Here is a 25,965-nt window from a genome sequence, read left to right on the forward strand (position 1 = left end):
TGCAGATGGATGAATCCATTTGAGAGAACCTTTTTCTACTGAGCTGGTGCTTGATATATCAAGCCCTGCAGTTTGACCAGTCCACTTGTTGTGTGAGTTGTGTGCTGACAGTGCCGGCAGGGCAGTTAGCTCACACCAGCTGCACTGCCTGAGCCAGGAAGCTGCTCTGCTGCAGCAGCAGGCACTGTGTTATGGGGCGTTTGTGGCTCCAGCAACAGAGCAGCTGTTCCCAGCCACGTGCTTTGCAGCACAGGGCTCAGCAGGGCAGTGCTGCAGGGAAATCTCTGCAAAGTGCAGTGGCTTCGCTGCAGAATGGTGGTTTGCAGGAGGCTCAGTGGCCAGATTTCCACTTGCTTGTGGGAGAGTCAGCCCCAGGGTGCAGGGTTGGTTCTGAGGTGATGGCACATCTCACTCTGTAGGTACTGATTTGAGGATAGCTAAATCTTACAGTCCAGCTCAGGGTGTCTTCTGACAGAGTTTTGGGTATCATATCCTGTGCTTTGATACCCCAGTTTGTTGAAACACTGTTATGGAAATGTCATTTTGTAGTGAGAGGAGAAAAGAAGCCTTGCACAGCTCCTTTGCCTCTGAGGGAAGCAAACTGGAGTCAGACTTGGAGGCACATTGCCTCTGTGCTCTGCTCGGACGTAGCTGAAGGTGATGGTAGCTGGATCCTCTGTAACTGCTCTTCCATGCCATAGGAAAGTCTCCTTGGATGTTACTGCTCAGATTCAAAAGCAGATGCAGCCATGGAGTGCAGCTGTCTTCAGAGGGCTCCTTGCAGCAGTAGCAGTGTTATAAGAGAAATCTGGGATCCCTAAAGTCCACTGCATCCTGAGCAGTTCAGAAATGCAGTAGTTAGCGTATAAATGTCTCATCCTGCTGCTCACGTCATTCCTTTGTCTGCTCTCCCCTTCCCCTGCCCATTGTTGGCATTTGCTAAGGTCTGTAGGGATTTTTCATGCCTGGAAATCCTTGGCTATTTTCCAAACCACGCTCAAATAGAAGCAGAAATCAATGCAATTTAACATATCCCTCCTTCCCACCAGGGAAGAAGGGAGGAAGAGCGGCTTTCAGACCACCGGCAGAGGCGCAGCTGCTCAGCCGAGGTGCCTTTAGCCAGTTCTCCTTGCTGCCAGCACCCAAAGCGAGTGCTGACTGAGAACCTGGTTGCCTCCCCCACTGATGAGGCCACTCGTGTCTTGCAGAACGTGGAGGTGCCCAGCAGCCTGGACTCAGCCTCTGTGCGTATCGTGAAGCCCTTCCCCACAGCGCAGCCCACCAGCCGGCACCAACCCCTGCAGCCCATCGTGGCTGCGCCTGCAGCCGCCGCTGCTCCCAAGCAGGACCACCAAAGAATGGACACAATTCAGGAGGACCCCAGCACCGACTCTCATATTGACGAGGACGGGTTTGAGAAGGACCCTTTCCCAAACAGCAGCTCGGCTGCCAAATCTTTTGAGGACTTGACAGAGCATCCTGTCACCAGGAGTGAGAAAGCGTCGTCTTTTAAACTGCAGCGCCAGAACCGAGTGGACAGCAAGGAGACGGAGTGCTGATGTCCCGCTGCCTCCACCGCGCGGCTCCCGCCTGCAGAAGTTCCTCTGGATCTAAAACCATTTCATTTCTATAAATACAGATATATGTATATATATTTTTGTGAGGGAGTGGGAGAAATAAGGAAGCGACCTACTGCAGATGCTGGTCATGTGTATGACCTTCCTTAAATTACATTTATTAGAGCATTATATCTTTTAAAAACCGGAACTCCACATGGAGACAGTCTTGGTTTTGAAGCTCATTGGATTTTTTCTACTTTCTTGACCTCTAACATTTCCTTCAACCTGTGGTGCAGAACAGAATATCCTCCAGGATATCACGTTGTGTGTATATCTGCCTTTTGTAATGTCGTATTTTGCAGTCTGGTGGCACTGACAGATGAAATTAAAGGGCTTTGCCAGCAAAGCAAAGCAAAGCAAATACTCCACAGTGCTCCATGTGGAGCAGATCCTATGAGGTACAGGTAAGCCAAAGTATAAGCATTACACGTACCTGGAGAACAGAAGGAAACAGGTAAAATACTTGGCATATAATGTGGAGATGCATATCAGCATCAAGGAGTTTGTGAGAAAGCTTCTCAATAAATAGTAGGGTTGTGCAGAGGCTGTTAAACCCTGCTCAGTGTATGGAGATGCCCCTCTAGCTGTGAGGCTGCCCTGTCCCTGTGTTTTTACTGCAGGGAAATGTTCCCCCTGCGAGTTTTCCCACTGCAGTGGGGTGCAGGGGGCAAGGGAGGGAAGGGAAAGAAGTGGAGAAATCACGTATGCAGACGAGAGCTGTTTGAACCACTTATGGACGTTTCAGTGCAGAAATGTTTCTCTGATTTTTCTGTTGATTATTGAGAAGGTTAACACTATTGTTGAGCTATTCAAAGGGCTGAGCCTGGGAAGCTCTTAAAAATCACTGCAAGAGTTCTGCACTCCATGCAGGGGAGCAGTTGTGAATTTGAACAATGAAAAAGCAAGCTTTGTTAGACTTACTTACAGGGCCTGTGCTGTGCTAGGGAGATGTTGTAAACTCCACTTTCCCTACAGCTAGTACAGTGTGATGTTAACAGCTGGTAACTTGTTGGTGCCCTTCAGTTGGAGCTCTGTAACATGGGATGCGTGGGCCAGAAGCGGTGCCATAGCCTGAGTTCAGCCTGATCTCAGGTGGGCTGACAGGGTGAGTCACAGAGCAGCTGTCATGGAAGCAGAGCGCCTTATTGTGCCTGTTTTCTCCCCTAAGAATGCATTGTTAAAGCTGACATGGTGCGTGAATGGATGGGAACCATTTTACCTGTTACAGGCCTGCACTCAGCCACCAGGGAGGCAGAGCTGGGGCAAGCCTTGGAGTTCGTAAATGTGATGGAAAGGAAGCAAACCTGTGATGAGAGGAGCGTGAGCACCGCTCTGCCTTCCCCACCCAAATACTTGTTACACTGATACTTGAATGTGTGCCTTACGGTGTTCTGATAGCCCTTCTTTTATATACTGGTTTTGGTTTGGTTGTTTTGTTGCTTTTGTGTTGTTTTTTTTTGATTCAGTGCAGAGTACATGTGTGAGGAGTTAATTTAATTCCCAGTACAGTAAAAGCTTTTTGTATTAAAATCAATTAAACAAAAACTGTGTCTGGGCAGTCCTTTTGGAGAAGACATCAACTGCAGCTGAAAGCCTGTGAGCAGGGGGCAGCCGGGGGCAGAACTCTGCCCTCCAAACCCCGTCCTCTGCCCTAACCCCTGTTCACTGAACACACACACACACGCACTGTTTGTTGTCAGCAGCTGCAGCAGGAAGGCGGCAGCTTCCATCCAGTGCCGTTTCCACCCCTTGGCCAATCTTTATTGAAAAAAATGGTTACAGAGCAGACAGTCCACTTCAGTCCTCATCACCATCAGCAGGGGCGCAGAGGTACAAAGCAGCTGGACGTGCGCTCGCTCCATCAGACAGGCTGGGCTTCACTGCTGCAGGGCACCTCACAGCAGGCTCACCTCGGGGTGCTGGGGGTCCACGTCCCGCCAGTAAGGAAGCAATGAAGGGAGAGCTGAGAGTCTTTTTTCCAGGAGTGACCAGAGTTGTCCCACGAGGAAGTTATTCCCTTTCATTGATAAGTGAAGCCCGTCAGACAAATAGCACGAAAAATCCTACAGGGGAAGCAAAAGCCAAGTGTTACTGTACTGCTAGCTGCAATGAGTGATTTTTCAGTAAGTTACTCAAAACTTGGTAGATAGGGCAGCCCTCAGTACTAAAATATTAAGAGAATGCTTTGGCAGCCAAAGTCACTGCTTTCATGCAGAAATGACCGTGTGATGAGGGAATGGTGCAAGCAAATTGCTGAGTCAGTTTTCTGCATCACACAGTACTGCACCATTGGCTCATCTCTGCACTCAGAAGTGCAGGACAGAGAAAAGGTTCAGTGTGAACAGCTTACAGAGCAAAGCTACCATTGCTGACTCTTGGACACGCTTGGGCATTCACTCAGCAGCATGAGGAAGGTGCCTGTGCACCTGTGAGCTCAGCCAGCACCATGCAGCAGGTGGGACCAGTTGCTTCCTGAGGCCCCTTCCAACCTATCCCACGAGTCAAAGCAAGGACACCAGTACATACCTGCAGTGCACCTGGGGATATCTGCTAGCCACAGGTGATGCTCAGTTCATGTTAAGGAGCACGTCATGTGGCCCAGTGCAAAGCACTCTGAACTATTTTGCTCCTTTTGGAGATTATTGTTCCAGTGATAATGCAGCACTGCTCTTGGTTCCTCTATGTAGAATTACGCATTTCACTATTTATAACAGTTCCAAAGCCCACCTTCTGCTACCATACCTGATCTTTCTGCATCAATGTCCACAGGTCGAGCACATCAGTCCCGCAGTCCCTCGCCACTCGAACGCAGGCCTGTGCATATTCCCCAGTGGTGGCATTGCGGCGATTCAGCTTGTCACCTGTCAGACATGCAGGGTCATTCAGCAGTCAGAAATGATGCAGCTCACTCTTTGAAATCAGCAGACATCGCCCGTTACAAACTACATGGGAACCATCTCCATCCAAGTAGCTGGAAACTACTTTCTTGACAGCAGGAAACAGCCTTTATGTTTTCTGGCAGGATTCTGAATTAAGCACTATAAATATGTACCCAGAAGGGCACCCCAGAAGCTCTGGGGTTAAAAAGCAGAAATTCTGCCCACATGTTGCACTCCTTTACCTTTGGCAAGGCACTCCTTTTCCCAAGCTGATTCCTGAAGAGGAGGCGGCGTTATCAAAATAATCCTGTCCTCATTGATGTCCACAGACTTCAGGTAGTGCACCATGCTTGTCAGGTTGGCGGCGTATTCCTCCAGAGGAACATGCTGCCTAGGGTTCACATCTGCAAGGGGTCAGAGGAATCACATCAGTGGTGTGAGATGGAGCTGCTCACAGACGTATCACATGATGATTACAGTGGTTTGTACAACCATGAGCACGGCTCATTTTCAGTTCACTTTCAGTGTCTGACCACATAATTGCCTCAAACTTCATCCAAAACAAAAGCTAAGAAAAATTTGGCAACATCCATGGATTTCCCAGCCAGTCCTTCACACACTGATCTCACCTTCTGATGAGACTCGCCCGCATGTAGCCACGCTTATCTTAAAGAGAATCCAAAGGCTGTCTGCCTCCATTCCCTCAGCTAACAAAGATCCATCAGATTGCTTCAAAGGCAGAAAATTCCACTAGGTGCCCAACTCCACATGTTGGATGCATGGTTCGTTACTGACTGCCTCGAAGATTACTGTCATTATTGAACTCTTATCTCTTGGTCAGCGAGAAACAGAAGGCAGCACGTAGTTTAAATACAAATACGATAATTGAAAACAACCCACTGTAAGAAAGAGCAACTGCCTCAAAAAGGAGGGAAGGCCTGGATAACGTTCAGCCTTTCTGCTAACTGTAGAACTGCCTTAAGAGAAAAAAGGTCACAGGAATAAATGGAAGCTACGGTACCTTTCAAAGCACTGTCATTAGCTCCAAAGAAAATAGTGACGGCAACAGTACTCTCAGCAGCAGCACTTTTACCGATCAGCCTTGGAAGGATGAGTTTAGCCCATCGGGTGTTGTACCCCGAGAACCCACGGTTTACTACATCGCATTTTCTGAAACAGACACACAGTAACAGAACTGCTCCACCCTTCTGAGCAAGACCTGAGAAGTTCTGACCCATTCTGTCAGGGAGTCTTCAGGCGCCTTTGCCACTCTTAGAATCAGTGACACTTCACAGGACTTTCTAACACAGTTCTAACTTTGTTTTAGAATTGCACAGGATCACAGGACGGTTGGATTGGAAGGGACCTCTCAGCCCACCTGCCCAACTCCTGCCGTGGGCTGGCTGCTGCCCACCAGCTCAGGCTCAGCGCCACCCAACCCGGCATCGAGCAGCTGCAGGGACTGGGTACCACACAGCCGGGCAGCTGTGTCAGGGCCTCACTGCCCTCTGAGCAAAGCATTTCTCCCTGACGGCCAACAGGAGCACGCCCGGGCCGGTTTGGACATCCCGAAAGAACGAGACACCCCTGCGGGACGCCCATCCCAGCGCTGTTGCCTCGCAGTGAAGCCACACGCTTCTCCAGCTACACCTGTGAGATCTCTGCTCTTACCTGACCAGTCTGCCAGCGAGGGACGCTCCCCAGCCGCCCTCCTGGAAGGAGAACTAAAGCACGGCACACGGTTAGCAGCCCGGCACGGCGCAGCCCGCCCCGCCCCGCCCCAGCAGCGCCCTCATCCCGCGGCACACGGGCCGCCCCGCCGCTCCCTTCGGCCAGCTGACGGAGCTGCGCGAGGGCCGGGCTTAGGCACAAACCTCCCCGTAAGAACAACCACCTCCCTTCGGCCGAGCCGCTTCTGCCGGCTCCCCCCTCCCCCCGGCTGCTCATTTCTCCGTAAAGAACGACAAACCCCGGAGCCGAGGGCAGCGCCGCGCAGCCGCTACCTCGGTGATGGAGTCCCCGAAGAGCACCACGCGCGGCCACGGCAGCGCCCGCCCCCGAGCCGCCACCGCCTCCGCCAGCGCCATGACGGCCGGACGTCCGGCTCCCACGGCGGGAAGAGGGCGGAGGAGGAGGGCGGGGCCGAGAGGGGCGGCTTCGCTCTTTAAAGGGCTCCCGCAGCAGCGCCGTGCCTCCGGCGGAGCCCCGCGGGCTGTGCTGGGCGGCGGGAGAGCGGCGGGCGGGAGCGGGCCGATACACGGCCTTCTACACGGACCCAATCACCGTCACCGTCACGAGTTAATGGTACCATATTTCGCTTTTTCAAAGAGGGGGTTCTTTTGTGGTGCGATGAAATTACCACCTTGCAAAGGCTCGTGTTTAGCGAGGCAGGGATGTGCCGGGCAGGGAGAGTGGACGCACAGACTTTCACCAACGGTGCCGGCTGTCAGGGCCTGCACGTAACGACAGAACGAGGGGGAGCGGCTTTAAACTGGAGGAGAGTAGATTTAGGAGAAATTCATTGCTGTGAGGGTGGTGAGACATCTAGAACAGGTTGTCAGTGAGGTTGTGGATATCCCCATCCCGGAAGCATTCAAGGCCAGGCTGGATGGGGCTGTGAGCACCCTGGTCTGGTGGGAGGTGTGCCTGCCTGTAGCAGGGGGTTGGAACTGGATGATCCTAAAGGTCCCTTCCAACCCAAACCATGCTGTGAAATGTGACTGCTGAATGTGAAATGCTGGAAAAAAGCAGAGGATGCATCCCAGAGAAGTCATGTTCTTTCAGCACGCTTTGCTGCCGGACCCACCTCCACTAACTCAAGAGGACCACACTTTATTATGATGTACATGCACAAATGCAGATGACATAGGTAAGGCTGCTCACCCCTTATTTGAAGTTGGTTTCCCACTCATATAATGCGTTTGACTTGCTGATGAAAAAATTTATTTACTTTAAAAAACCAGTCCAAATAAATTTGAACATTCAGAGCTTTCTGTATGTGTCCTAGGTATCTACAGAGGTCAGCAGTACACTGGGCTGAGGGCATCGTAGAGCCTCTGTGCAGCCAGTTCCACCATTTCACGCAGGGATTCGTCGTCTTCACTTCCTGGCTCACAGTCAGCTGTCTGAGAACAAAAAAAGAAGTGTATGAGAACAACCAGCACGTCAGATTGTTTTTCAGAATACCAGCAATGTTTGTGCATAAGGAGAAAAGAAAGAGCAGTCACGCAGATTACAGCTATGGTTATCAAGAGCTTTCAGCTGCAATTTCTGTTCTTAAATGTTCCACCACTGTGTGGAATTGTACAGTGAAGAGCTGCATACACCTTGCCAAAGATGATGAAAAATGACGTCATGTTTGATGAGTTCTTTGCTTCATGCTATGTGAAATGTCTTAAGTTCCGTAGCTTGCAACTGATTCAAAATCAAACAAAAACACACAATGTCAGTCCTCAGAGATGTAATTTCGTGAGTGAAGTAACCTGCACTGCATCAGGTTAACATTGTAAGTGGATTCACATGGAGATACCATCACTGATGCTCAGCAAGTCTCCACACTGATGTTCCTGCATCCTACTGGACACAGCATGGATAAATAACCACAAGTGCTTCACTCTCCATACCCGAGTTTCCAGTGAAAGGTTTGCAGTCTTGCCATCTACTGTGACACACAGAATTGAGCCTTCTTTTGAACTTACACAGTCTTCTCCAAACATATCCCTGAAACAGAGGTTGACTCACATAAGGTAACTGCCAAACAGCAAACTTACATTTCCTTTCCATTAATCTTAGGCTTCCAAAGGCATTTTGTGTCCTTTCAGAAGCCATTATTTATCCCATTCAGATGTGACTAACAGGTCACAATCTAAATTAAGGGAGGCAGTGTCACATAAGAGTAAGAATTTTACCAGAACAAGTCTCATAAATAAAGCAATGGATTCCTCTAATGTCCAAGAGGTAAGAGGTCTGCTTGAGTAACAGAGCAAACACCAGAGTAAGTTTAAGAGAGACAATCCAAAATGTTTTCCTGTAAGAATTCACAGTATAATTTTGGGAGAAAAGGTACAACTCCATTGATGGATGAAGTAACTGGGCCCCAGATTTGTAGTCTCAATGATCCTGAGAGCTTTTTCAGGGTACTTCCGTCTTTACTTAACCCCAGGCCTACACAGAAATGTTAATCTGTACTGGTTATTTTAAATTCACTCTGCTTTTAAGTGGTATTGTAATAAAATTACTCTATGTACATGATTAACGGCGATCGCTTTCATTGAGAAAAATACACGCTGACTTACTGAAGCATCATCTCCATTCTCTTGCGATACTCTTCCATGTCGACTTTTGTGGAAACTTTCTGCACTGCAGCTGAAAAGGAAAAGTCATTTTACTTTCATATACTTAAAAGTGGAAGAAATCCTCATGACTTGTTTATAATCCTTCTATTTTCTTTAGCTGTAGTAAAGCACTGCATCACGGAGTGTAGGAGCATACAGAAACACAAAGTAAAACTGAACACCAAACGTGAGCAATAATAACAGTGACATTCCTGGAACAAATGGAGGTTGGAAATGCTGATAATGTTTTTAGACTTTGTGTTCAAAATCATTAGGTAGCTTAAAATGAACACTGTCCTTTTGGAAATGAAGGAAGAATACAAGATATTTCAGTTGCATCATCTGTACTTTTGGTTAGTTTTCACAAATCAGAGCATAAGCACACGGCTAGAAGCTGACAAGAAAATACATACTGAAAATATCACAACCAAGAGAACTGTATGACCTTTACCCAAATATAACAACAGAACTGCTGTGTGAATTTACAAACGTGGGAGAAAGAATTTCTAACAGAGTTGTTGAGTCAGGTGTGAGACTAAACAGCTAAGGAACAGTGACTGCTGTTTTATATGTAATTATTGGGGAGTGGTTTTAAACTAAAACAGGGGAGACTTATGTTAGATATTAGGAGGAAGTTTTTCACTCAGAGGGTGGTGATGCAGTGGAACAGGTTGCCCAAGGAGGCTGTGGATGCCCCATCCCTGGAGGCATTCAAGGCCAGGCTGGATGTGGCTCTGGGCAGCCTGGTCTGCTGGTTGGCGACCCTGCATGTAGCAAGGGGGTTGAAACTGGATGATCATTGTGGTCCTTTTCAACCCAGGCCATTCTGTGATTCTATGATAAAAATATATAGTAAGAAGACATAAGGAGTAACCCAGAGAAAACAGCTATTTGTTCATATAGCTCCAGTGCCCTCCTCACTGGTTTGGAAAGAAAAATCTACCAGGAGTGTTGTAAATAAAATGTTTTGTGAGTTGACAACAGACATCAAATCAGATCCCTCACTACCCATTGTTAGTCATTTAACACTGTGGGCTAGTTTAAGGATACACTGCAGACCTAGATCCTTAGTCTTCACGAAAGGACCTGATATAGAATGATAAATGGATTGTCATTGAATTATCTGCCTTGCAGTGTTAACAAGCTGCCAACATTTATCCTCAGTGCCACAAAGAGATGCCAACATAATATTCAATGTCTGCTCCAGATTTTTAGCATAGTGATGTATGTGTTTGAAACCAAAGCAGCAGAACAAAGAACTATCAGCACTGGCAACCTCAACAAAATGGTTCTGATTCTCGAGAAGCAATGCCAAGCCTGTTATCTGATGACACTTTCACTACCCAGTCATATCACCTGGTGCAGTTGTGAAATTAGTCTTCTTTTCAGCAGCCCCTACCTAACTCCTTCTGTTGTGCAGTCACAGGAATACTGCTTGTGAATGGTAACCATGACTTTCTCATGAGAAGCTGAAACATTTCAGTGGGTCCCATCCATTACATGATAAAACTAAAAGGGACTAATATTTAACTTCTTTTAAAATAGGGCTGCATTTTCCACAGACAGCTAGAAACCGATGCGTAAGAGAAAGCTTCAACACGAGGATGTGCTACAAACAATGAAAATGAAGCTGTAAATGTAATTCTGCATTTGAGGAACATGAAACACTTAAGAAGTTTCACGATGTGAAGCACAATAGCAGGAAACCTATTTTAAGGTGTTCTAAAGCTCTTGAAGCCTGATACTGAAAATTCAGAAGAGAACCTGAGTTGAAGAAGCACACAGTGGGACTGATTACCTTTCTGTATTTTAGGATTTGACTGAACTTCCAGTATCACTGTGGTCACGGTGTCTGCATACATATCATTAGCAGGATTTGCCACCCACTGGAAGATCAAAAAAACAGAAATCAAATCACCATTTCAGCCTGCTGTTGGGGCTCAATAAATAACACAACATAAAAACAACATTCATGGCTTTCTTTGTTTTTTTCCCCTCTAAATTCTAGCTTCAAATGACTGTCACACATTTAGCAGTCTGAACTATTTGCAACTTGAAGCATTCTAATAACTTTTCACGAAAAATTAAAGCTGCTGAATATTTCTGGACACATTTACAAAATAGTTATTAGTTAACATAACATGGGAGAGCAGGAGGGAACACTATTTAACCTTATTTCCAATTACCAATTCCCCAATTAAAAAGGGCACTGAATCTACCATTAAACCACTGAGTCACAGTACGAGAAGAAACCAGCTAAGTGAAATAACATGCATGAGCACAGGAGTGCAGCCAAAGGCAACGTCTCCTTTTCGTTCCACTCATCATCCAACGGAAAGCCACTTAAAGCATTTCATTGTGCACAGCACCTACATGGCACTATTCTACAGGATCTGGAGAATGAAAAACAGTTGTTTCTCCCCCCCAGTGCCTACCTCAAGGACCACCATGCCTGGTTCCTGGATTACAGTAATACTTTTGAAGACCTTCAGGGCTGGTTTTTGTTGAATTTCTATTTCCTCTACATCACCTAAGAAGCAGCAACAAATGGTTAGCAAGAATAAAATGACCTGAGAACAGGACTAGCTGTATCTGCATGGCTTTTTGAGCGTGTAGTACTGGCCATTTTACTTGCTTTGGATTCTCATGGTTGACTGGCTTAGTATGTTGACCTGAGCACACCAATGGAAAAGAAAAACGAAGTAAAACGAAAGCCTTTCTTGCGTGAGGCAGCACTCAGGCTGTGAGACCTGAACACCAACTGAATGCAGGTCTTCTCTTCACAGGTGATACACATTTGACTCTGTCACTAGATGAGGGAAAAAAAAAATTCCTGAGCTTTAATCTGGGAAGGGATCCTGGTACATGCTGTGCCTTTCAGGAACCAGGATGGGAGTTGCCCCTATCCTTAAGAAAACCAGACAGAGGCACAGGAAATCGCTCTAGCAGCCGATTTAAATGGCTTCTGGCATGGAAAAGGCCAAGAAGGATGGATCAGTCCCTCATGGGGAGGAACAGAATATGTTGTCTGACACAAAGAAAGACAATTTTTTGCATCTTTTATTAAATAGATGTCGTTAACCATTCTACTTTGGGGCTGGAAATAAAAGATTATCATTTGCTAAATTTCTCATCAGGGTGGCTGAGCTGCTCACTTTGGGGGCTGACAGGAGACAAAAATCAACTGAGGTTCTACACTGCTGCATGCTGATGGATTTGTATTACAGTTACATTAGGATGCCCACAGAGGGTCAGTCACATTCACGACCTGGACTTGGCAGAAGCTGCATCACCTAACAAAAGCCATGAAACACAAAACAAATTGTGGCACTTCAGAGCAAAGAAATTTCCACTCAGAAGTCCTGAGAAGACTGGAAGTTGTTTTAAAAACAAACCACAAACGTTTCTTTCTGAATACCCACCAGTAAGCTTCTGCAGCTGATAAAAGAGCAGATTGAAAGGTCCAGTATAGGGAATAGCCAGTGTCTGTGTTACAGTGCTCATAGCCAAGTCTGTGTAATCTGAAAGAGTTTTTAAAAGAACATTAACAACAGTTTCCTTTAAAAAAAACTTTAAGTTTACTTTCTAAAACATTAAGTTGTCAATATAGAGAAACAATGGCACTGAAACATTTAAGGCAGGGGGTTGAAAAGGACCGTTTGTAAAGAGAAATGTCTATTGTAAAATAGATTATACATTTGTGGTCAAGGAACCAGCAGAAGTTTGTTATTTTGTCACAAGCAAAGAGTGAACGAGGTGGGACAGCTGAACTGCTTTCCTCAACTCTTCTGACCTTACTGTTCCATTGAACTACTCTTCTGTTTGAGAATAAATCAATTCTTCTAGCAACAGACAGCAAAGGTGCAGTGCACAACACATTCACTGCAGGGCCATTTTTCCACTAAAAATTAATGGCATTTCAGAAAGTAACAGGATAATTGATCAAGGCAATCTTCTGCTCTCACTGCTACCTTTTATATGTACTTAAACATAACCAGGAGAAAGGAATTTTTCTTCTTTTCTGCAGAAAAGGCAGAAAAAGTCTTGAATTTCAGAGGACACTGAATTGAATGTCTTATTTCTCACACCAACAGTTCAGAAATGTAGGCAAACCTAAGCCAAACTAACACCAACATGTGTCCAATGATCACCTCCAACACAAAGTAACAAACAAGCAAACAAAAGCCAGCACTGTATGTGTTTTAATGACAGGAGAAGAATACAGAGAGCTTCAATTATCCACCAAGTACATTACTGCCTTTACTTACTGGAGAGGTCACAAGGAGAAAGGATGTGATAGTTAAAATTTCTTTTGACCAGGATTCCAGAAATTCTCTGTCCTTGCTCTGGCTTCTTATCTGCCAAAGATCCCATCACCTGAAAACAAAAGAACACACCTAGTGCAACAAAGCAAGCTTGAAGCCAACTACACAGATGAAACATAGGTTATTCAGAAAAAAAAACCAACCAAGCATCGTATGGAGTTGTTCTGAAAATAAAGGGAGGTTACAGCAACCTCAGACAGCCACAAGAAAAGGTTTAAAGAGTAAAAATATAAAAAACTAAATAATGTGGCAGCCTTCCTCTGGTAGCTGCCATAGAAAACACACATGCAAACTGTATAGATTATCTTCTAGATACTGGTCGTGCAATTCAGTCCCAGAAGGAGTCAGGTTCATCTGCTTTCTAGTTTTCAGCAACATTTGCTAGTTTCCACAAGCTGAGAGATGAGCACTGTAATCCAGTGGGATTCTACTTCTGCCCCTTTGCTTTTACACCTCTGGGAAAGATCTGGAATCTTCCCACCATCAAATATCTGAACATCAGAGCCGTTGTCCAGAGAGGTTACGAAGACATCGGAGGAATGCAAGTGCAGACCATACAAGGCTGTAAGCCACCTGCTGCTGCTGCTCCTGCTGTGAGTGAAAGTGGGCCTGCTTCAGGAGGACCCTTTGACTGAAATTATCCCATGTTGTAACTGCATTGCTTTGGGAATCAAACAGCTAAACTGAACCTTTCTCAGTGGATTTTATTTTAAAGGAAGAGTAAATGTAGAATTAGAACAAGCACATTACATTGTCAGTCACTCCTCCTCCAAACTGAAGTGTCACGAGAAAACCAATGCTAAATACAGTGCAGTGTAAGGTAAGCTGGGGACAAGGTGACCAGTCATCAAAAAAGGGTATTCTTCAAAGGACCCAAACTAGAATCTGATTAGAAGCAATCTGTTGTCCAGTCAACATACACTTCTCTACAGTTTCCATGTACATATTGGTTTCTACTTATTTCAGTATGTAGGTTTTACTGTAACATTGAAAGATTGTATTACAAAATACAATCATATCTTAAATACATTCTAGATGCATATAGATGTGTTCTGAGTAAGAAGAAATAAACTTGCAAAACAATATCTTTAAGCTGTTTTTGTTTTTTTTTGATCATTTTACTGGATGCACCACATTCATGGCTACACACTTCCTTCTGCCAGAGCATCCTGTTTACAAGCTGTCTCACTGATTGAAGTATCTAGAGACAGCATCTCTAAATGCCTGATTATAGTCAAGCATGTAATTATTTAATTCAGCCAAAGTAATTATTCTCTTCTAGTATATATGGATGGAACGGGTGTTTGACAGCATCTTCCTGAAATGTAAATGAAGTCTATCACATTATTTATGCACAGAATGCAGTGCTCTAGCATGACTGGAATTGATATTCTTTGTTAGGAGAAAATTGATGAGTGCTGTTCAGATTACACAGCAAAGTCAGACTGGGATGACAGGACTGAAAAAGCACCAGCAGGTTATTGATAGCAGAATAGATCTAGGTTAGCCAAGAAAAACATTCATACACTTTGAGATCTTGTAAAACACATGCAACCCAAAACCAGTTTACCTTAGAGGCTTGGAAGAGAACATACACCTTAGTTTCAGAGGATTGGAAACAAATGTTATTGTATGGAGATGAAAATACTGATTTCATACCTTTGCAAGTTTTTCTCCTCTGAAGTTTAATGTCACAGCTTCAGTATTCCTAGGATTATGAACTTCTATGTGAACTTCGTCGTTATCTTCATATTCCCTTATCAGTGCTGCCTTCAATCTGGCCATTTCATTCTGCTCACCGTGAACTAAAATCTATAGGAAAGACAGTTTTCCTTTTAACATAAGGTATTTGTCCAACCAGGTATGGTTAGTAAACAAATTATCCAAGAAAACTACCTCTTGTGTATTTCATGAACACAATGCAAGAAACATCAGCTCAATTATCCTACACACAGTCCAGTGTTTGTCTCTGAATTCCCCGTATCATTCAAAGGCACAACGCCACACCGTGTGCAGAAAAAATACATGCAAATAAGCACAGTGCATTACATATGTTCCATTTCACTTTTTTGTACATGAATCCACCCTGGAGAAGCAAGTAGCATGAATACTAACCACATGTGGAGGTTTCAAGGCCCGGATAAACTCACTGGTTTGTTGGTAATCCGTGTGAGCAGAGAAAGAAATGTAATCCACAGACATCTTCAGTGGAAGTTTTTGCCCTGACATAGTTGTGATCTCTTCAGGTTCAGACATGATATGCTAGGAAAAAAAAAAAAGAGTTTCTTCAACAAAAAAAAACTGGAAGTCTTCTATAGACATTGCAAATCCAGGGCTTTACATTTCAAACACCAATTAAATCTTACTAACTGCCAGATGCAACACAAAGAACGGAAAAAGCTCCTCCAATTTCACAAAATGCATGCACCCAAACAGAAAAACAGCACGCACAACACACATGGCCAACTGATACAGGAGTGTCCTTCTTCCGGATGCATCCCAATGCAGTTTGCACTGAAATTATAATGAGTGTGTGACTTCTAGCCCTAAAAGCCAAACTAGACACTTTAGTTGCCCACAGCTGCTAGAATTAAAAAAGAATTTCATTCTCTACAATGAGACAGTGGCACAGCATGCAAAATGCAGTCTGATCTCTGACATTTATGTAGTGTTGGATTTAACACCAACTTCTCTAAAATTAGGCTTATGACCCCTTGTAGACCCAGGGGTGTAAAGAGTAAGAAAAGCACTTTAACTTCAAAGTGCTTTCAACTTTACCTACATAATCATGCAGAGTTGACAACAGTCTTCTTGGTAAATACAAATGAAGTCACTTCCTACTGGAGAATTCTTTTCAAACGTAACACAAACACTACTCCTACCAAACACCACTACTTTAAGGACTTGTGGCACGTTAACAACTCACCTTAGCGAGCGTTCCTTCAACACAGTACCCAGCTATAATTACTCCATTTCTCTTATCTGTGCACCAGCTCTCAAACAGCTCTCTGGATAAACCACTCTGCATCATACCTGGGGAAGCCATCACAACGCTTGGGCCAATATCATCAAAATGATCCATACTCTGAGAGGAAAACAGCAAGAATCTCAGTTACCACAATCCTTTAACGACATATAAATTGAGTCCTACATCCATCCATGCACCACCCTCTTAAAAAGAACTTCTGCAGGAAAGTTCGTCTTACTGACACTCCTAAGGGGCAAAATATATGCATACAGATCTACAGACAAAGGCAGGTGCACAAGCTCTTCTCAGCAGCCCTCTGGGAGGGCAGATAACTCAGACATAAGCCTATAACCAACCAGTCTCTTCAGGTAGCACGCACAGAATTGCAGAATGATACAATGATTCAGTGTGTACGTGCAAACCATGGGGCAAATACAAACTCTTGTATCACTGTTCCTCTATTGTAAGCCAACCTTACCTTCAGATTGCTAATGTGCTTGAAAACAAATGGATTGTTGATGTTGATTTGCTTGCGGATTTTGTCATTCATGGCATTGACGTATGTCTGATAAACAGCCATGCACTTCTTAGCCAGAGAGGAGGCGTAGTAAATGGGGATGTCGTGGAGCTCAGGATGATTTTGCCAGTATTCATCTAAAACAAACAAAGCAACCTACACATCAGATAACTCACAAAAACAACATGAAACAATCCCACAGAGTTGAAGCAGCGAAGGGATAAACCTGTTACTAAGCCTGACTTCCTGCAGCATCACCAACACTTATTTTATACAATGTTTTACAAGCTTAACTGAAACAAAAACAGCAAAATGAAGTTCTTCACTAACCACAACATACCTTATTGCTGATGGCAGAAGTCATGGCCCTTACTAAAAACAAAGAAGAGATGTGAATGCAGATACACAAGTGGAACTCACTCAATTTCCCACTTGGATACAGCTCTGCTTGTATAAAATATATTTATATTACAACTGGGTAACAATCATCAAAAAAAGAGCAGTATGCTCTTTTGGCCCTATTTGTAAATTCAGAACAACACAGCTTTAACCTGGCAGCTTTGATCTGCAAAGCTCTGAATCAGACTGAATCAGAAGACCTTAATGCCACAAATATCTTACTAAGCCCAAATGTAGGGCAGAAACAGCCACTAAGAGGTAACCAATGGCAGCACTTACTGTAATATCAAAAGACTGCACCCAGCAGCAGAATTTCCTGTATCACAATGCAGTATTTTATTTTTTGACAGACACGAATGGAAGAACAACAAACCCAGAAGCCTGCAGGTTAGCTGTGTAGGCATGTGAGATGCAATTACATTTTCTACCTAATTAAGCGTCCAATTGCATGTTGAGCTTGAGTAGATATATTTCCATGTTTCACTTTGTACTGTCACTTTAACATCTGCACACAGCAAGGAAAGATGAACAAATTACAAATCAGTGGCTACAGGAGATCTCAAGTGCTTGGTTTTCATCTCCTCTGTCAAATCCAAAAGGTTCAACATAAAGAATAATGCCACTGCACAGCACTGACCATCACTATGCCTGGATCCCAATTTTTTGGGAAATTCGAACAGACCAGTAACACATCCTGAAAACAAATACCAGACAAATATCAGTTTTTTATGCTGATCTGAACTTAAATGGAAATTAAGAAAAAACGTCAATGTTTCAGCTAACATTTAAGAACCAATGCTCCCAAAAATACTTTTTAGTTTTGAGATAGTTATCTTTTGATCTTCCCAGGAGAAAAAAAACTAGTTAAACATCACAGTACAAATTCAATGTGCCTGGAGATAACAGCTTACTTAAAAACAGTTTTCTCTACAGCACCTCACAACAACTTTTTCCATCTTTTATGAGAAATACCTTGTTATGGCCATGTATAAAGTCATGTATAATTCCCCTTCCCTCATTTTGCTCTTACTAATTTGCTTTCCCATTATGATTAAGACTTCACAAATGCTAGAAGTGTTTGTTATGGTCTCCTCAGCTTTTGTTCACTCAGGTTTGTGAATTAAAGGCTGAAATTTTGGAACAAGACATACCTCTTTCAGCAAATCAGTTTAAATACAACAGTCACTTTCTGATTATTCACTTTGCCATCTATCGTGATGCTTCCAATCTGCTGAAATCCCAGTTCAGCAAGAGTTAAAAGTCAAGGCCATATTACCATGGCCGCCCAGGGAGGTGGTGGAGTCACCGAGCCTGGAGGCGCTCAAGGGATGTGGAGATGTGGCACTGAGGACGCGGTCAGTGGGCACAGCAGGGCTGGGTTGTGGTTGCACTGGATGATCTCAGTGGTCTTTTTCAAGCTCAGTGATTTTGTGATTATAAGGAATTGCCCTTTCCTGTCTATGCCTTTGTTCTAGCTCACAAAGCCAAACTGCCTGTCCTGTATCTGCATTTGGAAAATAATTTTTTGGCTGTTTGATCACTTCTTTTTTTTTTTTTTTTAATTTAACATTTGAACAATATGACACATTGTCAGCTAATGAACACATTGAAAAATGGCTGAAAAGCTGTTAAAAAAGTCACTGCACCTGAAAGACCGCATGTGAAAGCACTCCCATTTAACTTCATATGTCTTTTGTTCAGAGGAGCTGGGAAGGTACATACCCAAAATTAAAAGCAGCTCTTGTGCCCGACCCAGGGCAAACACAGGAATGAGGCCTCTCCCTCCTCTATTTACAATGTCATGAACGGTGTTACAGAACCGGGCCTCTCGCTCTTCCCTTTTCTCATGGATATGGGTCCCGTAGGTGGATTCCTATGGACAGAGAAAGCTGCTATTGCAAGTGCTGGCACACAGACTGATTCCTGACCACCTCCTCTGCATCCTCTACGTTAGGAAATACTACTTCTCTGAAGAGTGGGCAGGCATTGCAACGGGCTGCCCAGGGAGGTGGTGGAGTCACCAACCCTGGAGGTGGTCAAGGAACGTTTGGATTTTGTGTTGAGGGACGTGGTTTAGGGAGAGCTATTGGTGACTGGTGGATGGTTGGACTGGATGATCGTGAAGGTCTTTTCCAACCTTGGTGATTCTGTGATTCGGTGATCCAACAAGAAAACGCAGAAAAGCATACTGGTGTTACAGTGCAGAAACAGAACTTTCATTTCACAATTAAGGACTTCCATTTACGTGCCTTGACATGGCATGCATGAAGCTTTCAGTGTGACAGGATGTTGGGGCTGAGAAAGGGGAGGCAGAGCAGAAAGAATGAATATATCAACCCTGGAATCAACGCCCTGCTCCAAATTCCCAATGCCACCTCCTCCACCACGGTAAATAATGACAACTTCCCCTCCCCCAGACACTTCCTTGTCATTTGTAGAGAGATCCCACCAGGGAGAAAAATTAAAAAGAGACAGAGAAAGCTATAAATGATGATTTTTCTTCTAAGTGATTTTTGATTTACGTTCTTTTCCTAACTGAAAATGCTCCACTTCTCTGAAGAACAGGTTATTTAAAACGCAGTAACTATCAATGAGAGAAGCCATTTGAAAGGGACACAATAAATGCAACACTTTCTGTATTACTCTAAAAGATGCCAGTTTTCATTTTGAAAATACAACTGTTGCTCTTGGAGCTTCCCCCCAAACTTCTGATTTTCTGAACAGACTCAGAATAAAACCATTTTGCTCAGAAAAGAAAACATAACAAATCTGAATAGCACCCAGGACACTTCCACTCAGGACAAACACCCAACAAATACAGCTGGAAGTACATTAAGGTCTATTAAAAAACAAGGCATCTGGCTGAACTGAAGTTTATGTGATACATCCAGTGAGCACAAGCTGACACCTGATAAATCTCCAGGACTGAAAAGGCATCTGGAGGCCTAAGGAACTGCATCAGCAGAATTACAAAAGGACAGTTAGATTTTAAGACTTCAGTACAATGAAAAGAACTGTATGAACACCCAAGTGTTCCTATCCCTACCACAAATCACTCACTGCCACTGACCTCCACTGTCCTTCTCATTCCCCTGCAGCTCTAATGAAGTACTATCTCTGTGCACACTTAACAACTGATTTAAAGAAATGCTTTTGTAAAACTTACAATTATAAGAATATCGGGTTTAATGTTGGGAATCTCGGCTGCCATCAGATGCCTGTCTTCCTGTCTTGAGAAATCACCTGTATACAAAAGCTGTGAGAGACAAAGAGAAGAACTTACTCTGGTTACGGGTTCTACCAGCTCAGCAGTTTTAAAAGCCTTTGTATAGGAAAACTGGTTGGTTTGTCTGTTTTAGCAAATTGGATTGTGAGGAGTTTATGATAAAAAGCTCTCCTACACTTCAGCTAAAGACTCTTCCGAGGTGGATGGTGCTCACAGTGGTAGCACACCAGTACATACATTTCAACCACAGCAAGGTAATTCAAGCAGTGCCTCAGTTACAACAGAACAAGGTAAACAAATGCATTGCTGTTGCTCCTCATCCTGTACGTAGAGGCGCCGCTTTCAGCATTTTGCACTGGCCATGAGAAGTACAAACTGACCTAACAACATACAGCAGGTACCAGATGGAAATACAAAGGAGACAAATCAGCATTTTATACAGCAGAATGCAAATACAGTGAAGAATAAACTGCTTTTAGAATTCCTTCTAGGAATTTCTGATGCTAAAAACAAAGCCTGCAATCCAACAGAGCTCCCAAACGGAATGGCTGAGTTCCCCATTGCAGCAAGAAGTGATTGGCACCCATTAGGAATTTTTAATGCATTAACTGCAGGGTGGAATGCAGTTCACTGTGCCCTCAGTGACTGTTTCAGAACTGAATATTTTTACTTAATTTTTCCATTGGTGAAAATGTGAATAGTAACAAAGCACAGCCAGCAGTAGCTGGTAACTGGCCTACAGGTCACCTGTCACATTCCTCATTTGCTTCGAGCTGGGAGATCTGGTTTAGTGCTTGTGGTAGCAGTGGTAATGAGAAGACGGTTGGACTAGATGATCTTACAGGTCGTTTGCAACCTTCTGATTCTATGATTCACAGGGAAGCAAATAAAAAAAAGTGTGCTAAAAAAACCCCAAACCACTGGAGCAATGAGTACTTGGGGGGAAATCTCTGTCTCACCCTAATCAAGAAAACAAAAAGCAGCAAGATGTCTAAATCTTATTGCAATCATTCTAAATACAACTATTTCTATGCTTTCTAAATCTTATTAAGTCTGGAATTCTCTATCATTACAAACCACAGACAAAGTCCTGCTAGACAGCAAGCCTCAGGGCCTCTCTTCCCCTTTTGAGGCTTTTTTGGGTGGAGATTATCCTACCAAACTCCAGTTTATGAGATTAGTTTCATGTCTGGCTTTGACACAGTACTGTCTGTGATTATATGACAATTTATTCAATCTCGGTGCCTAAAATTAACAACAATTCTATTTCTTTAGGTTCTTCAGCATGAGAATTTTGGAAAAAAAATATAGCTCCCATGCTTTGACAAAAGCCCACAGGCAGATGTGCAAATAGAAAAACAAGCTTTTTACTAAAATGCAGCATCAGTGAGACTGCCTCAGCTATCAGCTGCCTCCGAGCGGACCAGCCAGGAGCACCACATATGTACTGATTCCAAGCCTGAGTCCTAACTCAGTCCCATAAAGCTCAAACATATCACCTGGTTCAGCACACAGATGTCACCTGCTCGTTTTAATCCATGAGAAAATACATGCTCCATGTCAAGGCCTCCTACCTATGTGCCCAAGCCTGCCTGACAGCTCCAACCACAGCAGTAGGGCTTAGTAATAAATATTAATTAATGACTACATGAGAATTCAGGCCCAATTTCAACTCTGTAGTAAAAAGGAAATACCTTCACACCAGCTATTTCAATCATGAACATGGCTGCTCCCAGAACGTGGCCTGCATGGTAACACCAGAACTTGATGCCTGCCACCTCCTTCACTTCGTGAAAGTTGATGGTTTCAATCTTATCCATGCTTTCTTCCAGGTCTGTTTCTGTATACAGCATGTCATCTGCTGATATATTACTGCAGATAATGAAAGTGGTAAGAGTTAATCCCACCGGCTCAGATAATACAACAGTTGAAGCAAAAAGTTCCTGGGTTCTTCCCAGAATAAGACTCTCATTCAGAAATGCCACGTTCCCACACGGGAAATCAAGCCCAGGGAGTTCACCCAAGCAGAGCTAAGATGCCTTTTCAAAAGAAAGACATGTTAACTCTGTGCACGTTAGAATAATTGCTGCAGTTCAGGATCTGCTCTGGATCCATCTAACAGTACTAACAGGCTCCCAGCCTTTGCCAGAGGTTCCACACTAAGCTAGGTCATCAAACACCAAAACAAACCACTTTTCCCCCTGGCCCAGAACAGACAGGTTAAAAGAAGACTGCCTGCAGGCTTCTGATCCAATCTCCAATCTGCTGAGTTGACACGCACTCAGGACCTCTGCATTCACACAGAAAAAATGTGCTCAAGGCATGTTAATGGAGAGAAAAAAGAAAAAACAGAGAACAATCAACACACAAATAACAGCACTATCAATAGCCTTGCCTAGACGTATTATTAAACTTATTTATCTTGTCCTGAAGAGCAGGCTGTATCTTTAGGGCCTTAAAATTCCCTACTTCTGTAAAGCTTAAGAAAAAACACTGACATAAAAACACATAAGAGTGAAAGAGTGAGTTAAGAGCGTGAGCCTGGGGGCAGAGGAGATGAGATGCTAATAGATTAAAAAATAGATTAAAAAATAGATTAAAAAAATAGTCCAAATATGGCAAATGAAAAGGATAAGAGGAAACAAGGTAAGACTTTGTGCTGATTGACAGGAAATGATCTTAGAGACTCAGTATCCACGAGGCAGTAAGATGGTGCATTGCTTCTAATTTTGTTCCAGTCTTGCTACCTGTGGTGACGCCCAGGTTTGCCATCTGTGGCAGCTTCATCTTACAACTTCCCATCGGGTGCACAGCGAAAATAAGTAAGTAGTTAAAGAGAAACCCAACAGGGCAGCTTACCTGACTTTGACATAGTCTGAAAGAAGCCATCTGTAAATAGCTTTTGTGGCATGAGTCATAAACGTCCTTCCTTTAAAACTTGTCTTCTGCAAAAACCATGGCAAAGCTCCACAGTGATCTAAATGGAAACTTAAAAGAGACACGCAGATCTCACTCAAACGCTAACATGACACAACACCACGTCATACAGTTCTTTACTGGTCTGATGTAACGTCCTGAAAATGCAGAAGCAGAACTTTTAACCTCACTGTTAACTATGGTGGTCTATATCCTGTACACTAGTGACTGCTCATCAACTGGGAAAGGTAAGAGCAGTACAAGAAATTCTCCATTAATTGCAAAGACTTCACCCACACAATCTCAGAACTAACTTCTGACAAGGAAAAAACAACAGGAATCAGGAACATAAGGAATGTCTGAGATGGAAGAAAGCTGACAGAAGTGTTCCTAAGTTTGCATGTAGGAAACCAGGAATTACAACATGAGCTACTGAAATAAAACTATTTGGCTGCATTTCTAAGTTGAATTCCAAAGAATTGCTTTTGAAATACAGGCAGAACAAACACCTACCATCAAACCCCAGGATTTTATAGACAGCTGTAACAGGTTATGCACAATTGGATCTCTTTTATCTCTCTGTTACTAAGCAGATTCAGAGCTGGTGTAAATCTCTGAGAATCTCTTTCATTCCAAGCCAGTAGAGCAGTCTCCTTGTAGGAAATACATTCTAGAATCTGTCACAATGGTCAAAAGTGACTGAATGAACAGCCTTCATTTTTAAACAGCTTGACACAAAAGTTTTGCCAGCTCTGTAACACCTATTTTCAGCCTCTCACAACCTATGTATGTGTTCACACCACGACCTTGGTGCGTTTTGTACTTGCAGGTGCAACTTACTGGCTAATCAGAAGGAGGTCAATCTCAGCAGGGTCTATCAAGTCAATGTAAGGAAGAGCATCCATTCCTTCCAGTCCAGGATGGATGCCGCAATCAAGCTGAAAAAACAAACAAATAAAGAAAAATTAGAGCATCACAGAATCATGGAATGGTTGAGGTTGGGAGGGACCTCTGAAGGTCACCAGGCCCACCCCCCTGCTCTAAAAGAATGTATAAGGACTCCTCCATTCTAAAATTTAATTATGAGCAACTAGTAGCCTTTAGGATCACACAAAAAAGGTACTTTTTCCTCAACAACTTCTTTTAGCATTGGATTTCATAGCTGAGTGTCTGCCTAGATGGTTTTATCTCCACTGGGAGAGTGAATGCCTTTCAAAAGACCCCATTCCCTGTATGTAATACTGTGTCAATCCAAGCTTTCATTTACATTTCCACGCTACCTGAATACATAGAATGCTATACGGAAGATATTTTTGCTACCCTCCGTGAAGACAACTGAAAAAGGGGAGAAGAACATGTGCGTGTTTACACATGACAGTTTATACACAATAGGACATACAAGCAAACCTTAGGCACCACTGAAGCCTGACACAGAGATTTCACAGTCTGCACACAGACATATGCCTTCTATTTGGGAATAGATTTATTTTACAGATTTATTTATTTTACAGCACACACCTTGTAAAAGCCTACCCTGTATTGTTTTAAAAAGCCAAAAAACGTGCTTCTGCTAGCAACAGCTGACTTCAGGGAGGAACTGGATTTAACCCATAGCATCTTTTTGTGTTCTACAGTACTGCAACGGATCGCAGAATGGCTTAGGTTGGATGGGATCTCACGGGTCATTCAGTTCCAACCTCCTGTCACAGGCAGGGATGGCCAACCAAGTCAGGCAGTAGATCAGGCTGATGGGAGGGCACACAAATACACTTGTGAAGTAATTACCATTATTTTCCTTCCTTTGAACTCCAGAATAATGCACGATCTTCCTACTTCTTGGCCAGCTCCTCTGCAAAAAGATACCAGAGTCACGAAAAGAACGCACGCCTCATAGATGTATGTCAGATGCTTCTCACGGAATTAGTTTTCTGTGCAGAAACAGTGACTGCGAAGTACAGAATCACAGAAGGGACTTCAAGGATCATGTAGTTCCAGCCCCATGCTGTAAGCAGGTTGCCAACTGCCAGGTCAGGCAGCAGCTCAGTCTGCCAGTGCACAGCCAGCCCAGCCTTGAACCCCCCCAGGGATGGGGCACCCACAGCTCTCTGGGCAGCTGTGCCAGGGCCTCACCGCTCCCTCTGTGAAAAGCTTCCCCTGACACCTAACCTACTTCACTCCTCCTTTAGTTCAAAATCATTGCTCCTTGTCCTCTCACTGCCTACCCATGTAAAAGGGTAGACTTCCCTCCCGTTTACTGTTTACAGTCTCCCTTTAAGCACTAGAAGGCCGCAGTGAGGTTTCCCCTCCCAGCCTTTTTCTGCAGGCTGAACGAGCCCAGCTCCGTTTAAGCCCAGATACTTAAAGTAACTGAACGACTACGTCTATCACAACGGAAACGGGATGCAATTAATGCCGCCAGAATAAAAGATCCCGGATTTTGGAAGACGGCCGCGGTGCCGTCGGTTGCAATGCGTGCCCGCACCCCTGACTCCCGAAGCACCAGGCGGGCAGGGGTCGCGAGGTTCCTTTCGAGCCGCTCCTGAGGGCCGCCCGAGCCGAAGCGGCGCTCCCTCACCGCGACGGAGCGCTCCGAACGGCCGGCCGGCCCTCCGCCTCCCGGCCCCGTCCCCCCGGCGGCATAAAGCGGAGCCGAGCATGGCCCCGCCGCTCTCACAGGGGCCGGATGAGCAGCTGGTCGCTTTCCTCCGCCGGGATCGAGGCCTCGGCTTTCCGTTTCGCCATGGCTGCCGTCCCTCCTCCCGGCCCCGCTTCCGCTGGGCGG

The 25,965-nt window shown here is 44.3% G+C and overlaps 3 protein-coding genes across 6 annotated transcripts in view; 1 reads left to right on the forward strand and 2 right to left on the reverse strand.

Annotated features, from left to right (window-relative positions):
* The window catches only part of ADAM17 (ADAM metallopeptidase domain 17), a 33,568-nt gene extending 30,404 nt beyond the window's left edge, over positions 1 to 3,164 (forward strand). Inside the window, exon 19 of one of the 2 annotated variants that reach the window (XM_042878944.1) lies at positions 1,209 to 3,164. In XM_042878944.1, coding sequence (XP_042734878.1) covers positions 1,209 to 1,559 — 351 coding nt within the window. In that variant the 3' untranslated portion in view covers positions 1,560 to 3,164. Of the gene's footprint in view, positions 1 to 1,049 lie in introns of both variants that reach the window. The other variant, XM_042878935.1, reaches the window with a different exon arrangement.
* Positions 3,165 to 3,306: 142 nt separating this feature from the next.
* Positions 3,307 to 6,585, reverse strand: IAH1 (isoamyl acetate hydrolyzing esterase 1 (putative)). Of its 2 annotated transcripts, XM_042878957.1 has the most exons (6): positions 6,502 to 6,585; positions 6,170 to 6,222; positions 5,520 to 5,668; positions 4,741 to 4,902; positions 4,362 to 4,480; positions 3,307 to 3,682 (listed from the first exon to the last, which is right to left on the reverse strand). In XM_042878957.1, the coding sequence occupies exons 1-6, from the start codon at positions 6,583 to 6,585 to the stop codon at positions 3,515 to 3,517; spliced, it is 735 nt and encodes a 244-aa protein (XP_042734891.1). In that variant the 3' UTR covers positions 3,307 to 3,514. The 2 variants fall into 2 exon arrangements, with proteins under 2 accessions (XP_042734891.1, XP_042734900.1); XM_042878966.1 differs by lacking the exon at positions 5,520 to 5,668 and having other exon boundaries at positions 6,502 to 6,517.
* An 833-nt stretch (positions 6,586 to 7,418) lies between these two features.
* Positions 7,419 to 25,961, reverse strand: CPSF3 (cleavage and polyadenylation specific factor 3). Of its 2 annotated transcripts, XM_042877205.1 has the most exons (18): positions 25,858 to 25,961; positions 24,969 to 25,032; positions 24,024 to 24,121; positions 23,127 to 23,255; positions 21,962 to 22,139; positions 20,208 to 20,297; positions 18,764 to 18,914; positions 16,604 to 16,779; positions 16,084 to 16,242; positions 15,273 to 15,419; positions 14,817 to 14,969; positions 13,101 to 13,209; positions 12,255 to 12,353; positions 11,268 to 11,362; positions 10,631 to 10,718; positions 8,794 to 8,863; positions 8,122 to 8,218; positions 7,419 to 7,623 (listed from the first exon to the last, which is right to left on the reverse strand). In XM_042877205.1, exons 1-18 carry the CDS (start codon positions 25,923 to 25,925, stop codon positions 7,519 to 7,521), a joined length of 2,076 nt encoding a protein of 691 aa, XP_042733139.1. In that variant the 5' UTR covers positions 25,926 to 25,961; the 3' UTR covers positions 7,419 to 7,518. The 2 variants fall into 2 exon arrangements, with proteins under 2 accessions (XP_042733139.1, XP_042733145.1); XM_042877211.1 differs by lacking the exons at positions 24,024 to 24,121; positions 24,969 to 25,032; positions 25,858 to 25,961 and having other exon boundaries at positions 21,962 to 22,011; positions 23,127 to 23,178.
* Positions 25,962 to 25,965: the final 4 nt, after the last annotated feature.

Source organism: Lagopus leucura, unplaced genomic scaffold (genome assembly GCF_019238085.1).
Source record: "Lagopus leucura isolate 7727_CA_CO unplaced genomic scaffold, USGS_WTPT01 Super-Scaffold_73, whole genome shotgun sequence".
NCBI classification, from domain to species: domain Eukaryota; kingdom Metazoa; phylum Chordata; class Aves; order Galliformes; family Phasianidae; genus Lagopus; species Lagopus leucura.